At 37.7% G+C, this 15516-nt stretch overlaps 1 protein-coding gene across 3 annotated transcripts in view; it reads right to left on the reverse strand.

The window, feature by feature from the left end:
- GABRG3 (gamma-aminobutyric acid type A receptor subunit gamma3) overlaps nt 1-15206 on the reverse strand; it is a 736378-nt gene extending 721172 nt beyond the window's left edge. For all 3 annotated transcript variants that reach the window (XM_077123978.1, XM_077123977.1, XM_077123976.1), the window contains exons 1-2: nt 14841-15206; nt 10160-10308 (exon numbers count right to left, since the gene is read on the reverse strand). In XM_077123978.1, coding sequence (XP_076980093.1) covers nt 10160-10308; nt 14841-14893 — 202 coding nt within the window. In that variant the 5' untranslated portion in view covers nt 14894-15206. The remainder of the gene's footprint in view (nt 1-10159; nt 10309-14840) is intronic.
- Between the last annotated feature and the right edge of the window lie 310 nt (nt 15207-15516).

Consider the following 15516-nt stretch of genomic DNA (forward strand, 5'->3'; position numbering starts at 1 on the left):
GTTGTTAAAAATTACTAGAACAAATAGATAGAAAGTCAAAAAACAGACTTTAACATATCTAATTGGCCTAATTTATAGACCACTCCAACTAACAGCAGAATACACATTTTTTTTCAAGTGTGCATTATGATAGACCATATCCTGGATCATAAAACAACTCTCAATAAATTTAAAAGGAATCAAGTTATACAGAATATGTTCTCTGACCACATTAGAATTAAATTAAAAAATCAAAAAGGAAAAGGAATAAATATACATTGAAATAAACAATGGGTAGAAAAAAATCAATCAAAAAAGAAATTAGAAAGCATTTTTATTGAATGAAAAGGAAATAAAACCATTGGAATCTATGAGATGGCACTAAAGTAATACTCACGAGGAAAATTTGTAGTACTTGGGGACCTATGTTAGCCAAAAAGGTCTTAAATCTATACCTTCACCATTCACGTTAAGAACCAAGAGAAAGGGCAAATTAAATCAAAAGTATGCAGAAGAAAAATAATAATAAAGGTCAAAGTAGAAATCAACAGGAAAACCATAAAAACTCTAATTTAGTAAGTCCTCGGTAATTTGATACAAAGCCAAATTTGTGAATTGTTGGACTAGATTTCCTTTTGAATTCCTATAATCCATGATATTTATGAAACTATGATTTTTAGATCTATATTTGCCCCTCAAATGTGAATTAATAGAAAAACAGTCTAATTAGTATGGGCTTGATAACACTTTACAAAAGTTTCTGCAAGATATTTTGAATCAGGAGTTAATTATGGAAGGATGAAATGCTGACAGCTGAACAGAAATCTCAGTATTAGACAAAACTTTGACAATGGTAGAGCTAAGGGCTCTATTGCAGTACTCATAAGAAAACCACAAGAGAAGCAAGATTAAAAAAATACAGTGTGTGGGTGTAGGAGTACAGTGGAAAGAAGGGAACTGACACATCATGGTCACCATAGGTCAGAAGTTATTACTTGTCCTCCTAACAGTGCTTGGAAGTAAGTTTCATTACTCCATTTAGACACAGAAACTGATGGTCTGTGAGATTGTTTTTATCCCTCAGTGAATCTGCTGGTAAGTAAGGGAAGAACCCGTTATTCGAACACAGATCATTTTTCAGGCACACACTGTAATCCCTCTGAAGCCATTTGCTCTGTTCCTGGAGCAGTTATGAATAAACATAAGTATCTATATACTGTGAACTGAATTGAATATTTAAATCAAGGCAGGTTACTTGTTTATACCTCTGGACAACTGACCTAATCACATTTTTTTCAAATTGTAAAAACTTTTACCATATCTGGCTAATGGCTCAACTTTTCTAATGCATTAATCAAATTATACATAAAAGTAATTATAAGGAAAAATTCCTAATAAAAAGTCTTTTTAGTGAATTAAACCACATGAATGGACTTTACATGACACTGAATTCTGCCTTAAAATGCCACAGAGAAATCCCAGTGATCATTGAAGGACTCATTGCCAAAAACGTGAGGAAAGTTTGGGGAAGGGTCACATACCAACGTGTGTTGAGATGAGATAATGGGTCTTAAATAAACCCTCTTTGGATACCTAATTAGTCTCTCATAAAGATGACAGGTATAATTTGTCTACAAAATTTGTTCTCCACCTCTCTTTTTGCATTTGAATTAACTTTGTAAGAGAATCAGTTAACTAACTCTACAGTAATAGCTTTTACTTCAAGCACAGCAATTAAGAATGTCTGTTTCCTCTCCTCCTACATCTGTTCTGAGAGTTGAGTGAATATATTTGAAGTATTTTCTGGATATGCAATAATTGCTAGAGAAAGAAAACTCGCCTGTCTGTATAGTAGGCTGTGAATTTTAGGTGAAGACTAGCCAGGTTAAATGAAGTATAAAGTTGAGGCTATTGTCTGATTGACTGTGTATTAAGAAAGGAAAGCACAGTTTGGCTTGATTTAGGGAAGGAGTTGCCTAACAATTAATAACAGAACTGGAACAGTTAGATTATGACACTTAAGTGCATCCTGGTTTTATGGACCCCAATATCCCAACCCTACTTCCAAATAAAGCTTTCTTCCTCTGTCATACAAGTACTTAAACTTCACCATTTCATTTCATTTCTTTGGATTAAAACATTGAGTCTCCTATCCTTACTAAAATATGAAACTCATCAGGATGAGGGAGAGCTATATATTTCCATCATCAATAATCATATTTTAATAAATGCATATGGTTCTTCATACAGTCCTTCACAAATCTCAAAGTCCCAGGAGGTATCCTGTTACCCAGATGAGGAAGAGAGCCTAGGAATAAGGAGACGAATTTCTCTGGCTTCCCACTGGTTAATCCACTTCTTTCTCAAAGACATCACAACTATAACAACAGTTTTAAGATTCAATTTTGTAGCTCTTTGATAACCCTATTATGCTTATACTTTCTAACTTAAAGATATTAAAAACAGCAACAAAAAAAAAGGCTTGCTTTAAAGATTATAGTTGGGGTCCAATTGGTATTTCTTTTAGTTGTTTTTTCACTACTATTCACAACAAAAGTAACTCCTGGCCAACTTGAGGTCATTTAAGCACTTTCTCTTTCCCCTCTTCTCCCAGGCCCCTCCTATCCCACAAAGCTAGATGTTGCCTATGTCCTACAGTGCTCTTGAACCAACATTTGGGCTTCCTTGAAGAGAAGCAGCCCCAGGCAGAACCTCGCGCCTCTGTCTTGACTCAGGTGGGGCTAAGCTGTGGGTATTCCCAACTCAGGAGGAAGCTGAGGTCAGTTGCCTTCTGCTAAGGGGATATAGCAGTAAGCACACCTCATTTCCATGCCCAAGCAATAAGCCTTTTCTTATGGGAAATTCCTAAATGCTGGATAGTCTTCATTGCACATTTAGACGATGTTCTAACTAAACTGGAAAACTAAGCTTTAGAAAAGCTTAGAAAAGAAGACCCCTAGGCAAACATCTGAAGAGGAATAGAAAATTAGGCCCTCTAGCCATGAACAGCACCAAATGATTATTCAGATGTTTCACCTGAGTTAAATGAGCCCTTCGGTCATCTCAATGCCTTGTACACATCTTCACCAAAGGTTTGCCCATTTGTAAAAATTGTGCCTAATCTTATATTTTTCCCATCACTGATTTTATTTGACATAGACTGTTTAGAAAATGGGGAAGGAATTTGTACTCTGTAATCATCTATTTCCAGGAGAGTTCAACCCTGAACCTCTGAAGAGAGAAATTCACTTAGGCTATATCCCTTCCTTTTCACCATTCTCTTATTAAAAGGTTTAGCCTCCTTCAGGCTTTTCCAATTCACATGACAAGATCTCTTTCCAAGATAAATGACACTCTTCATAACCCTGAACTAGTAAAGGACATGGCTGAAGTATTACTTAGAATGATGGATAGTTAAAGACAGAAACTAAAACAGAAACATCAATAATTTAAAAGTTGAGGAAAGATAATAGTTGAGAAAGTAGTCAGTATTTTTAAAGCATAATCATCACAATTTGTATTATGAAAACTAATTAGATGATTCCATGTGAATATGTTACATCATGCAACATAAATGAGTCTGTTCAATTCTCCTATTTATTGTTGACAATAATAGTGATGAAGCATTCATTTCCCAAATTTGGATCTTTGTGTCTACAATGGTACTATATATTTTGGGAGATGCAAATTTAAACAGTTACATCTATAGTTAGGAAAAGGGAACTTGTCCTAAAGAACAAAAAAAATCAATTCTTAGCTTTGGAATTATGGAAAACATGCAAAAATATTGCAGGAAGTATTACCTTATTACATCATACTGTGTCATCTGCAAGATAGTCCTTTAAAGTTTATTATTGCCATTTTGAAAATGAAAACTCATGCTAGAAGATATTCAGCAGGGAGATATTTGATCAATCCCCATGCAGGAGGGGTGGGGTGGGGTTAGAGAGCCAGTCATGAAGGAGACATCCAATAGGAATTGGCCTTGAGCCTGGAAGAATAGTATGAACTAGCTCAGTTCGAAATGGGGTGAAGTGGTACTGGTGGGTTAAGATAACAGCATAAATAAAAACTTAGATGAGGGAAAGAGGAGATTTGGTGTTCCTGAACTGTTTCTGAGGTATCTCTAACATGTGCAGCACAAGGTGGCAGGAAATGAAAACGGAGAGGGCCAGATAATGGTTTGCTTCTTTATGTTCTTTATCATGGAAACAAAGCGGAGAATTCAAGAGTTTTAAGCCAAGGAGTGACTTAAATAGGCTAAGTGTCCACCAAGTGCTGTTTGGAGGACACCCTCACCCCATTGCTTCACTATCAGAAGACCAAGTGTTTTTCCCCATCTGTCCCATGACCTAAAACAGGGTTTGGTACAGAGTGAGATTTCAGTAAATATTGACCAACTGGCTGAGGGAGTGAGGGTATGATATAAGGCAAGCGACATAAACTGATAAATGCCATAAATAAGTGATGAATCCATGTAGAGCACAATGTTAACTAGATATAAGTTGAGTGAGAAAAGAAGAAGAATTCATTTTTTTAAAAAATAGGAAATTGTCCTTTGAAGTGAAATCCTTCTGAACCTCAGAAGAAAATGGTGTATAACTCAAAAACTTTGACCAAGAGAATTGTTGGGGCAGTTACTCTGATTAAACATCAGCAAGTTGCTAGATTCTACCAATCAGACATTATATATCATTTAAGTAAGATAGATGTCTCAGTGACAATGGGGACTTCCACCAGGTACCTCTGCTGCCCCAAGGATCATGACAATATACATATGAAGGGCTTCAAAGATATGAGACCAAGGAGGAACAGCCTGCTTTATGGTTTTATATTTAGTTGTTAATTTACTCTATTCAAAAGCCATTTAAGTAATGACTTCTGAGAACCAAATAACATGATGCAATAGAAGAGCTGTTTTCTTTAAAAAGAAGCACGCCTTCTTACTGTGTGAACATGTTGTTTTGTTTGGAAAATTCACAATTCCTTATGTATATAATAGAAAAAGAAAATTTAGAATCAGTGAATTCTGCCTCCCTGTTCCACATGACAAATTCTTAGTATATCCTGTGATGGTTGAGTTCATATGCCAACTTGGGTAGGTTATGGTGTTCAGTTATTTGGTCAAGAAAGCACCGGCCTGATTGTTACTGTGATGATATTTCATAATTTAAATCAATTGTAAGGTGTTCATAACTAAGACTGGTTACATCTACAATCAACTAAGGGGGATTGCCTTCAACAATGAGAGAAGTCTCTTCCAATCAGTTGAAGGTCTTAAAGGGAGAACTTATGATTTCAGCAGTCAGAAGGAAGAATTTCTATCTCTACTTCAGCTTGCCATCTTTTTGTGGGGAATTAACTGAAAACCTCCATTGGAGTTTCCAGCTTGCAGTCTGCTCTATAGAATTTGGATGTATCTTTCCCCAAAGTAGTGGGGAAAGAACCAATTCCTATGATAAATCTCATAATAGTTTCAATAATTATTTTATATATATATATATAAATATAATGCATATATTTCCTGCTGGTTCTGTTTCCCTGGAGAAGCCTAACTAAAACAATCCCCTTCCATGTGCTGTGCAATGTGTGTGTGTGTGTGTTGGGGGTGGTACCCTCTTTTTGTATAGGTTTGCCTTGCATTTTCTATAATAGTTCAGTGGTTAGGTCCTATACCTTTATAGAACTAGAGAGATTTGGATTGGAAGCCCCACACTTACTTTCTACCCATGTCCAGTTTTCCACCTCAGAGGATGAATCTGAGACTGATGAGACCAAGGATGGAAGGTGCCACTCTGAAGTCTGGCAGCATAAGAAAAGTACCAATTGGGCTAAACTATGAGGTCCCAGAGGGACAATAGGCAGGCCTTGTTTATCTTTATTTTAAGGCTGAGTACATTGACTGACAATAAGAAAATCAGAAATCTTTACTTTCCATACAATGCACAATTGTTGCATATTGTTCACCTTGGATGGATCTTTTTATAATTATGAAGGGAAAACTGTGGTGACAGATGAATTTATGAACCTGTGCACTGGTAATGTATCTCCCATGGAATAAAATTTGAAAGCTTAAAGGAAGCTTAAGAGTAATTTGGTCGCTCTCCTTAATTGTATAGAAGAGATAGCTAAGGCACAAAATGATAATGCAGCTTCTCCAGTATCATAGTGGACATGCATCTCTAAAATGCCCCCTTACACCACCACAATGATTTTGAAATTCTGTGTTGAAACTAGTATAGTTCCAGGTCCTGCCAAAGATAAGTTGCAGTCTTAAGTCTCAGGTTTGGAAAAAAAATAAAGGGACAGAATTTCTAGGGGAAGTGTAAGGGCTGACCGTTTGCTGGGATCTAAAAGAAACTGAGTACCGTTGAAAAGAAGAAGCAAACCACAGCCTGGATGCATCCTATGAAAACATGTATCCTGTACTCCCCATATTTTCTAATCATCATGGAGATGGTATAGGCCTAGACCAGAAATTGTAAACATCATTTTTCTTCTAGTCAAGCATACCATGCTGACATTGGAGCAAATATATTTTTAACCTATCAGTTGTTAATCTATCAAGACAATTGATAGAACAACTACACAGGATATCAGAAAAAGTACAGAAAACAACTCAACAACACCTTCAACTAACAGGATCTAATCCATCCAAAAACACTTCATCACAACAAAATACACATTCTTTCAAATGCCTATGGAACAAATACCAAGATAAACCATATCTTGGGTCATAAAACAAAACTCAACAAATTTAAAGAATCAAACTCAAACAGATTATATTTGGAAACTAAATAGTACACTTCTAAATGATCCATGAGCAAAAGAGAAAGTGTCAAGATAAACAAAAGTACATTGAGCTGAGTGCACATGAAAATACATATCAAAATTGGTGGGACAAAGCTAAAGCAGTTTTGAAAGGAAAATTTAGAGCTCTCAAAGCTTACATTAGGAAAGAATAACAGCTTCAAAGCAATAATCTAAGTTCTACTTCAAGAAGAGCAAAATAAACACAAAGCAGCAGAAGGAAGGAAATAATAAAGATAAAAGCAGAAATTAATAAAACTGAAAAGAGAAAAATCAGTGAAACAGAAAGTTGATTCTTTGAAAAGTTCAATGAAATGAGCAATTCTTTAGCAAGACTGACAATGAAAAATTAAAATGACACAAATTACCAATCTCACAATCAAACAGGGGATATCAATACAGACTCTGCAGACATAAAAGGATGATAAAGGAATATTCCAAACAACAATAACGTTAATTTCACAACTTAGAGAAAATGGACCAATTCTTCAAGAAAGCACATACTCATCAAGTATGAAATAGATACTTTGAATAACCTTCAAACTCTTAAAGACGTGGATTTGTAATAATAATAAAAAAAAAAACTCCCAAAAGTAAAATCTCCAAGCCCAGAGCACATTACTAGAGAACTCTACAAACATTTGGAGAAGAATTAAAAATAACTCTCACAATCTCTTCTAGAAAATAGAAGAGGAGGAAATCTTTCCATTCATTGTAAGAAGATAATATTACCCTGATATCAAAACCAAACAAAATGATTTAAAATGTCCCTCAAGAATAGAAAAAATCCTTAACAAAATACTAGCAAATTAATATGTAAAAAGCTCAGTACCATGAAAAAAGAATTATACACCATGATCTAGTTAGGTATATTCCGGCAGGCTGGTTCAATATCCAAAACTCAATCAATGTAATCCACAATATTAGCAGACTAAAGCAGAAAAATCACATGAACATATCATTCAATGCAGAAAAAAGAATTTGTTAAAATTCAACACTCATTTATTACTTTAAAAAGTGTCTCAGAAAACTACTGAGAGAGGGGAACTTCCTCAACTTGATAAAGAACAAAAGCAAAATACCTATAGCTAAAATCATACTTAATGGTGAAAGACTGAAGCTTTTCCCCGTAACATTGGAAAAAGCCAAAGGTGTCCTTTCACTACACTTCTATTCAACATATTATTGAAAGTTTTAACCAGTGCAATGAGGCAAGAAAAGAAAATCAAAAAGCATACAGATTAGAAAGGAACATGTAAGGAAAATAACTCTCCTTATTTTCAGATGGCATGATGCTATCCATAGACAATCCCAAGGAATCTACCTCCCCAAAATTCTTAGAACTAATAAGTGAGTTTGGGAGATACAGCATCAACATGCAAAACTCAATTGTATTCATATATGTTAGCAATAAACATACGAAAAACAAAGTTAAAAATGTAAAATCATTTATAATTACTAAAGACGTAGTGTTAAGGTATAAATCTAACAAAATATATTTAGGATTTGTATGCCAAGAACTATGACATGATGACAAAAGAAGTTAAAGAAGATCCAAATAAACAGAGAAACATTTTTTCATGGATTGAAAGCCTCGTCATAGTAAAGATGTCAATTCTCCACAAATAGATAAATAGGTTTAACGCAATTCCCTTTAAAATCTTAGAATGGTTATTTTTGTAGATAGAGATAAGATTATTCTAAAATTCTATGGAAAGGCAAATGAACTAGAAGAGCTAAAACAATATTATGAGGCACTCTCCTCGATTTTATTGAATTACTCACCCCAATTTCAACAGTTATTATATAGTTACAGCAATCAAGACTGTGATGTTGACAGAATGATGGACACATAGATAAATGGAATAGAACAGAGAACCCAGAAATAGCCCACACAAGTGTAACCAACTTATTTTGATAAATGTGAAAAACAATTCTATAAAAGGAGGACGGTCTTTTCAATAACTTTGGAGGAATTGAATATCCATAGGCAAACAAACAAACAAACAAACTTCCATATAAACATCACATCTTATATGAAAATCAACTAAAAATAAATAATGAATTAAAATGTAAAGCACAAAATCATAAAACTTTTAAAAGAAAATACATGAGAAAATATTTGGGAACTAGGGCTCTTGTTCTTAAGATGTTATTCCAAAAGCATGATCCACACAAGAAAAAATTCAGTAAATTGTGCTTCATAATAATTAAAATTATTTCTCTGTGAAAGACCCTATTAAGAGGATGAAAGAATAAACTATTGATTAGAAGAACATGCAAACCAAATACCTGACAAAGGATTCAGATCTATAATACATAAAGAACTCTTAAACTTCAATAATAAATATACAAATATAAATGTTCTAATTTTTTAAAAATTTAAATAAAATGAAGAGATATCTCAATAAAGAAAATCTTCATTTTCATGTGCTGTCTTATGGACGGCAAAGAAGCACATGAAATGAGTTCAACATCATTGATCATTAGAACAGGCAAATTTGAGCCATGATGTGATATCACTAAACACCTTTTAAATTAGCTGAAAAAATTTTAAAATGACAATACCAATGGCTGCCAAGGATGCAGAAAAACTGGAAATCTCATGCATTGCCAGTGGGACTACAAAACAATACAGCCAGTTTGGCAAATAGTTTGATAGTTTCCTTAAAAATGAAGCACATATCATGTGACTTAGCAATCACACACCTAGCTATCTATCCCAGAAAAATGAAATCTCTTGACCACACAAAACCTGTATATGAATTTGTAATTGAGTGATTGATTGATTAATTACTTAATTTGTAATAGCCAAAAACTGTAAATAAGTTATGGTATATCATACCATGGAATACTACTCAGTCATGAAAGGAAACAAAGTACTGATTTATGAAACTTGAATGAATCTCAAAATCACATTGTTGAGTGAAAAAAGCCAGTCTCAAAAGGTCACTGAATGATTCCACTTACCTTTCATTCCCCAAATAACAAAATATGGAAATGGAGAACAAATTAGGGGTTAGGGAAGGTGGGGGAAGAAGGTAGGTATGACTGACTATAGATGGTTAACAGAAGGAATCTTGGTGATGATGGAATAGTTATGCATCTTGATTGCAGTGGTGATCACACAAATCTGCAAATGTGATAAGATGACATAGAACTATAGATGCACATTGTACCAAGGTCAATTTCCTGGGTTGGTATAATACTACAGCTATGTAAGAGTGGAACCACTGGGGGAAAATGTGTGAAGACTGCAGGACACCTTTCTGCACTAACTTTGCAACTTCCAGTTGCAAAATTTCAAAAAAAAATTAAAATATATCATCAGAGCATATTTTCTATTAGAATAACAAACATAAGCACTCACTTCCAATATCTGGCCTTAGCTTTTTGTCATACTCTCTTAGCAACTTGTTGAGAATAAGAGTCACATCAGTGTCCTGGGATTTTGGAGCCAAAACCCACTTTTGGTTTGATGAGGAGTCTTCATATTCATCGTCTTCCACTTTCCTGGACCTGTAATCGTGACACAGAATATCATATATAAGTTGCAGCAGTGGCTCTGAGAAGTGTCTTAAGCTTGCTCCCACTACCTCTACAGACGCCACATCAATGAGTAGAAACTCCTGAATACCCTCAGCCCATCCATATGTGTTACCCTTGAAATGAAAATAATGTGAATGTGAAAACCTTGTGTCTGATGCTCCTTTTATCTACCATATCAATGGAAGAGTAGAACATACGGAATGAAGATAAATAATAGGGGGAACAAACGTCAAAATAAATTTAGTTTGAAATGCTAGTGGTAAATGAAAGCGAGGGGTAAGGGGTATGGTGTGTATAACTTTTTTTTCTCTATTATCGTTTTATTTCTTTTTCTGTTGTCTTTTTATTTCTTTTTCTAAATCGATGCAAATGTTCTAAGAAATGACGAATATGCAACTATATGATGATATTAAGGATTACTGATTATATATGTAGAATGGAATGGTATCTTATTGTTTTGTTTGTTGTTAATTTTTTTAATTAATAAAAAAAGAAAAAAAAGAAAAGAAGAAAAATAAGCACATTCAATAGGAAGAATGCCACAGCCATCAACAAGGCATTTCTGGCTTCTGTGCTTCTCTTCAAGCCTGAAATCTGTGGGTCTATGGAGATACAGTCATTATAAGGTGGCGTGCACTCAGAGGAGGTGACAAGTAACAGGTGATGATGTTCCAGGATATAAAATTCTTCCAGCCAAATTCAGAAATTGTGTAAATTATCTATAATGAACATGAAAGGAATGAAGAGAATATACTTTTTTTAATTTCATGATCTCAACTTCATTTATGTTTGGGGAATAATATAATAAATGCATATAATTATATATATGTGTATGTGTATGTATATTAAGTGCATGAGTATTTTATGTATGTACAACAGACTATAGTGGTCAAATAGTCTAAACCTGGATGAATATATACATGTATATGAGATTTTGATAATGAGTATATGACATATTTCTGGAAGAAGGATTTCCCTATGTAAGTATTTCCTAGGCTGATCTTAAACTGTTATTTTATTTTTTTGAATACCTGTTGGCTAGACAGTTAAAAAAAATCAACCATGGAAACTATAAGTTGTCAAACCACTAATTGCTATGGGGGGCATGTAGTCACACTGAGCATTGACCTTCAATAGAAACTTATAAAATTTGGGACACATATTCAATAAGTAATAGATTGTATTTCAGTATTTATAAAATTGAACTTTTACAAAAATACCATAGAGCTGAACCTGCCATTCTAAAAGTATTTCCTTCATTACCAGTAACATTAGTTGTATCATCTTACAAAAAAACTTACAGATTGAAGCAGGCTCTGCGGGACATGGATAGCTGAGGGACAAGCCTTGCCCACTCAACTTAGTAATTCATTAGACAGTAAAGGCATTTTTGGGAACTGTGGACAAAGGGGCAGTTTGCCTTAGCAAAATCATGTACAATATTCTCAGGACAAGTACAAGACTCTATCATAGTGTCTTCCTATCTCCCTATTCTTGTCCCTCTGTCTCTTTCCTTCTCTTCCTTTCCATCTCCTCTATCTCTTCTCTTCCCTTCCTTTTCCTCACCTTCTCTCTCCCCCCTCTCCAATTCTCCCCTCCTTTTCCCTCTCCTCTTTCTCTCTTACCCTCCCTTCCTTTTCCATCTCTCTCAATACTACAGAACCAGACCCCAATCTGTTCTCATTGTCCAAATAGTCATATGTACATATCAAGTCAGCACTTTGACTCATTCTTGATTTCTTTTCTGTGTACCCAGCCTTAGTTTCTTCTGTAAGGAGCAGTTATTATAATGAACCTAATTCTCCCCCTAGTGGTGATGAGAGGGTTTTCTTGAAATTGCATAAGTCTCTTCCTTAGAGTGAGGCCAATGCAGGTGGGTATGGGGGAGGAGAAAGGAAAAGCAGGAGCAGGGTTTAATGGAACCCCAGACCCTGAGCTGGGTTGGGGTCGAAAATCGACAGAGTGGACTAGTCAAGACTCTCTGGGCCCCACCGCTGCCAATATGTGCTCTTCCAGATTCAACTGATGCTCCTCCTGCATCGGTTTTCTACAGGACTTTAGAAAATGAATAGAAGCTGCATTTTGCCAGTGCTAGACTCACAGCCCCATAGGAAAATCCTTACTTTGATAAAATTGAAATCTCTTCTCAGGGGACTTATTAAACTTCACATTTAAAAAAATGTTGTTTTTCCTCCTAAATTCTATAAGCATTTTTATTACTTGGATTGTTGGATGCTAAATACTGTCACTGTAATTAGGCTTTTCTTAAAAATATACACACAATGTATTGTCATTGTCAAACAATTGCTCGACCCACAGATGCTATTTTGATATTTTACACCTTCTTTTCATTGAGGAGGATAGATAAAAAGTATGCGGTATTTTTAAACATCAAAAAGATTTCCTAAACCCCAGAACACACAGGTGATTCCCAAGGTTATCACCAAATTACCATATTGGTGTTTTAAGATGTTTTTCCTGTATCAGAATGGTGAGAATCCCTCCAGGGAGTTGCCAAGTCATCACTACGGAGTCAATTGTCAGAACCTTTTCCAGTGAATTTCAAGACCACAGAGATATTCCAAAGTGCAGAATTAACGAAAGTTTTGAAAGATGACACTGGAAATAAGATTATTTTATGTCTTCAAAATCCATTCAAAAAGCACCGACACTTTCAAAGAACAGGCATATAGCACCAAAATTAGTTAAAAATTCTGATTGTTTTTTCTTTCAACTGACATGCAAGTTTTATTATGAAGATCAATGAACCAACCCGGAGACAGAACATATTAAAACCATTACATCCACCTTGGCAAAAGGGAAAGCTGAAAACTCCCAAGAGATTTTATTTGTCTTTGGGAATCCCCAGAAACCTGACTGATTCAAACCAGATGCTAAGATTATCTTTCTACCAAGCACATAAAATAATGAGTACAAATAGGAAGTTTTCCTTGTAGAATATGAAGTATCTGTAGATCCAAACAGCTTACTGTCTAATCCTAAATTGTATCCATGAAGTCATGGAGCCAATGGCAATAGAAAAGTCATCTAGATATGAGTGCAGATCACTACGTTCTTCCAGATGCTATGTTAGCCTCTGAGCCAAGTGTCTGCAGCTCTAAGCAGAAATGCATCCAGGTAGAACCCATGGAAGAAAACACACATCTATTTCTTTTCACAGCTCCCTCCATAGGCAGGAGGAAACTTCAGTGGAAAGGCCCAAAGAGTGAGCTGCTTCATTGAGAAAGTTGCCTGTGACTCACTGGAGTCTGCCTTTTCTGGTACATCTGCCTTTCATATTCTCCACTCAGCAGAGGCAAGTGGCTCTCTTTCTCTAGCTAGACACCTCTATCAAAGGTAGGGAGTGGAAACAGGGGACCCCTTCCGGGTTTGTTAATGCATCTTCCTGGTTCCTTGTACTTGACAAATAAGAATGAAACCATAAGACATCCTGGCACTACATCTTGGCACATGCAGGGTTCACTGCCCCCAGAGACACTCTCCAAATCTCTAAATCCCAGATCAGGAAATTGAGAATGGTGAAAGTAAGGGTGTTTTGGGAACTGGGGTGCCCTGAGCTTCCTGGGGGAAGGGAGGTGGCTGCTCTGATTTCCAAATCACAAGGCAGTCTCTGGGCCAGAGATCAGGTAAGGGGAAATAAAGAAACCAAGCTCAGAATCTGGAGTTGTATTTACAGCAAAAGGGGTTTAACCCTTCCATTTCCACTGCCCTTCTGTCCTCAGGAGCCCTCTTCATCTCTTCCTGGAGCCTATTACATCCCCTTAGCTGACTGATTTCTGGGAGGAAGGCTAAGGGTGTCTACCATAAGGATTATTTCTTGTATTACCTGGCAGAAACCTTACTATCAATTTCAAGGCACTTGCTTTATGGGGACAGGTGTGTGTGTGTGTGTGTGTGTGTGTGTGTGTGTGTAGTGCTTGATGTAGAAGGGGTGCATGTACTGTGTATGTGTCCAGGACTCAAAGAAGGGGGTCCTTTCAGGGAAACAGGTCTGTAAGCTGCCCACCTTTTCCAAACCTCCTCCAACTTCTTCCTGCGGTTGTTGTTCACCAGCCTGGTATAAACCGGGCAACTAGGAAACCATTACCCCGAGTCCTGGAAAATTTCGGAGTAAAGGAAATGATAGAGAATGTGGGTCTATGCAGGTATATTGTAAGACCCTGGGACACTTGGGGTGGGAGTAAGGGGTGAACAAGGAGGTAGCCACCGCCGCTCCCCTGCCCTGCGATCTTCATTTTCCGAGACCCTTAAACCACCAGAACCTTAATGCCTTGTGAAAAGAGCCAATTAAGCTCAGAGTCCCTGAATTGCAGGCTGCAGAGAAGGCTGCAGCCGCCGGCCGGAGAGGGTACTGGCCGCGCCCCACGAAGCTGGGATAGGTGAGGCGTGAACCCATTGGCCGATGTCCTTCCCACAGCCCAACCGACGGCAGACGCCCACGAGGGTCCCGGCCTCCGCGGCCACTGGCCCTACGTACTTACCTCGCGTGCAAGCCCGAAAACAGGCAGAGGAGCAGCAGCAGCTTCTGGGCCATGGTGTCTGGAGCTTGGCACGGTGTCCTCGGAGCGCGGCCTCTCCGCGCCCTCCTGCCTCCCTCCGCCTTGTTACAGGAGTCGGGTCCGCGGCTCAGCCCGCGCCCCCGACGGCGGCGAATGTGCCGTCGACTCCCGGGAGTACCGCGGAACACCCGCCTCGCAAGGCGCCGGGTCCTCGCGGTGGCGCTACCGCTGCCACGGAGGAATCGGTCCTCTGGTCGGGCGCTCCGGTGTGGGCGCAGCCGGGCGGCAATTCCTCCAGCTCCGCGGCGGAGGCGGTCCCGGCGGGGAGGAGTTTCCCCAATTACAAGGCTGACCGCGCTCCGGGAAAAAACCGTAGATCTGAATGGATTCGGTGAGAGTTTGAGGCCAACGAGGGGGTGGGGCTCAACGGGGGTGGGGCACCTTGGGGATCCCGCCGAGAGCCTGAAGGAGGCACAGGGACGGACGCCTGATCGTCAGGAGGGAACCCAGTGTCCGCTTGGATGCGTTCCTGTGGTCATTTCAACAAAACGTGCACTCCCACTGTGCATGCCCCTCCCACCCAGCAGGTCTTCTTGTTGGCAAGCCAGATAGCAAATGGGGAAGATGGTTTGCAAGCGTCCTGCTAAGTCTGCAGAAC

This window comes from Tamandua tetradactyla, chromosome 12 (genome assembly GCF_023851605.1).
Source record: "Tamandua tetradactyla isolate mTamTet1 chromosome 12, mTamTet1.pri, whole genome shotgun sequence".
In the NCBI taxonomy this organism is placed as follows: domain Eukaryota; kingdom Metazoa; phylum Chordata; class Mammalia; order Pilosa; family Myrmecophagidae; genus Tamandua; species Tamandua tetradactyla.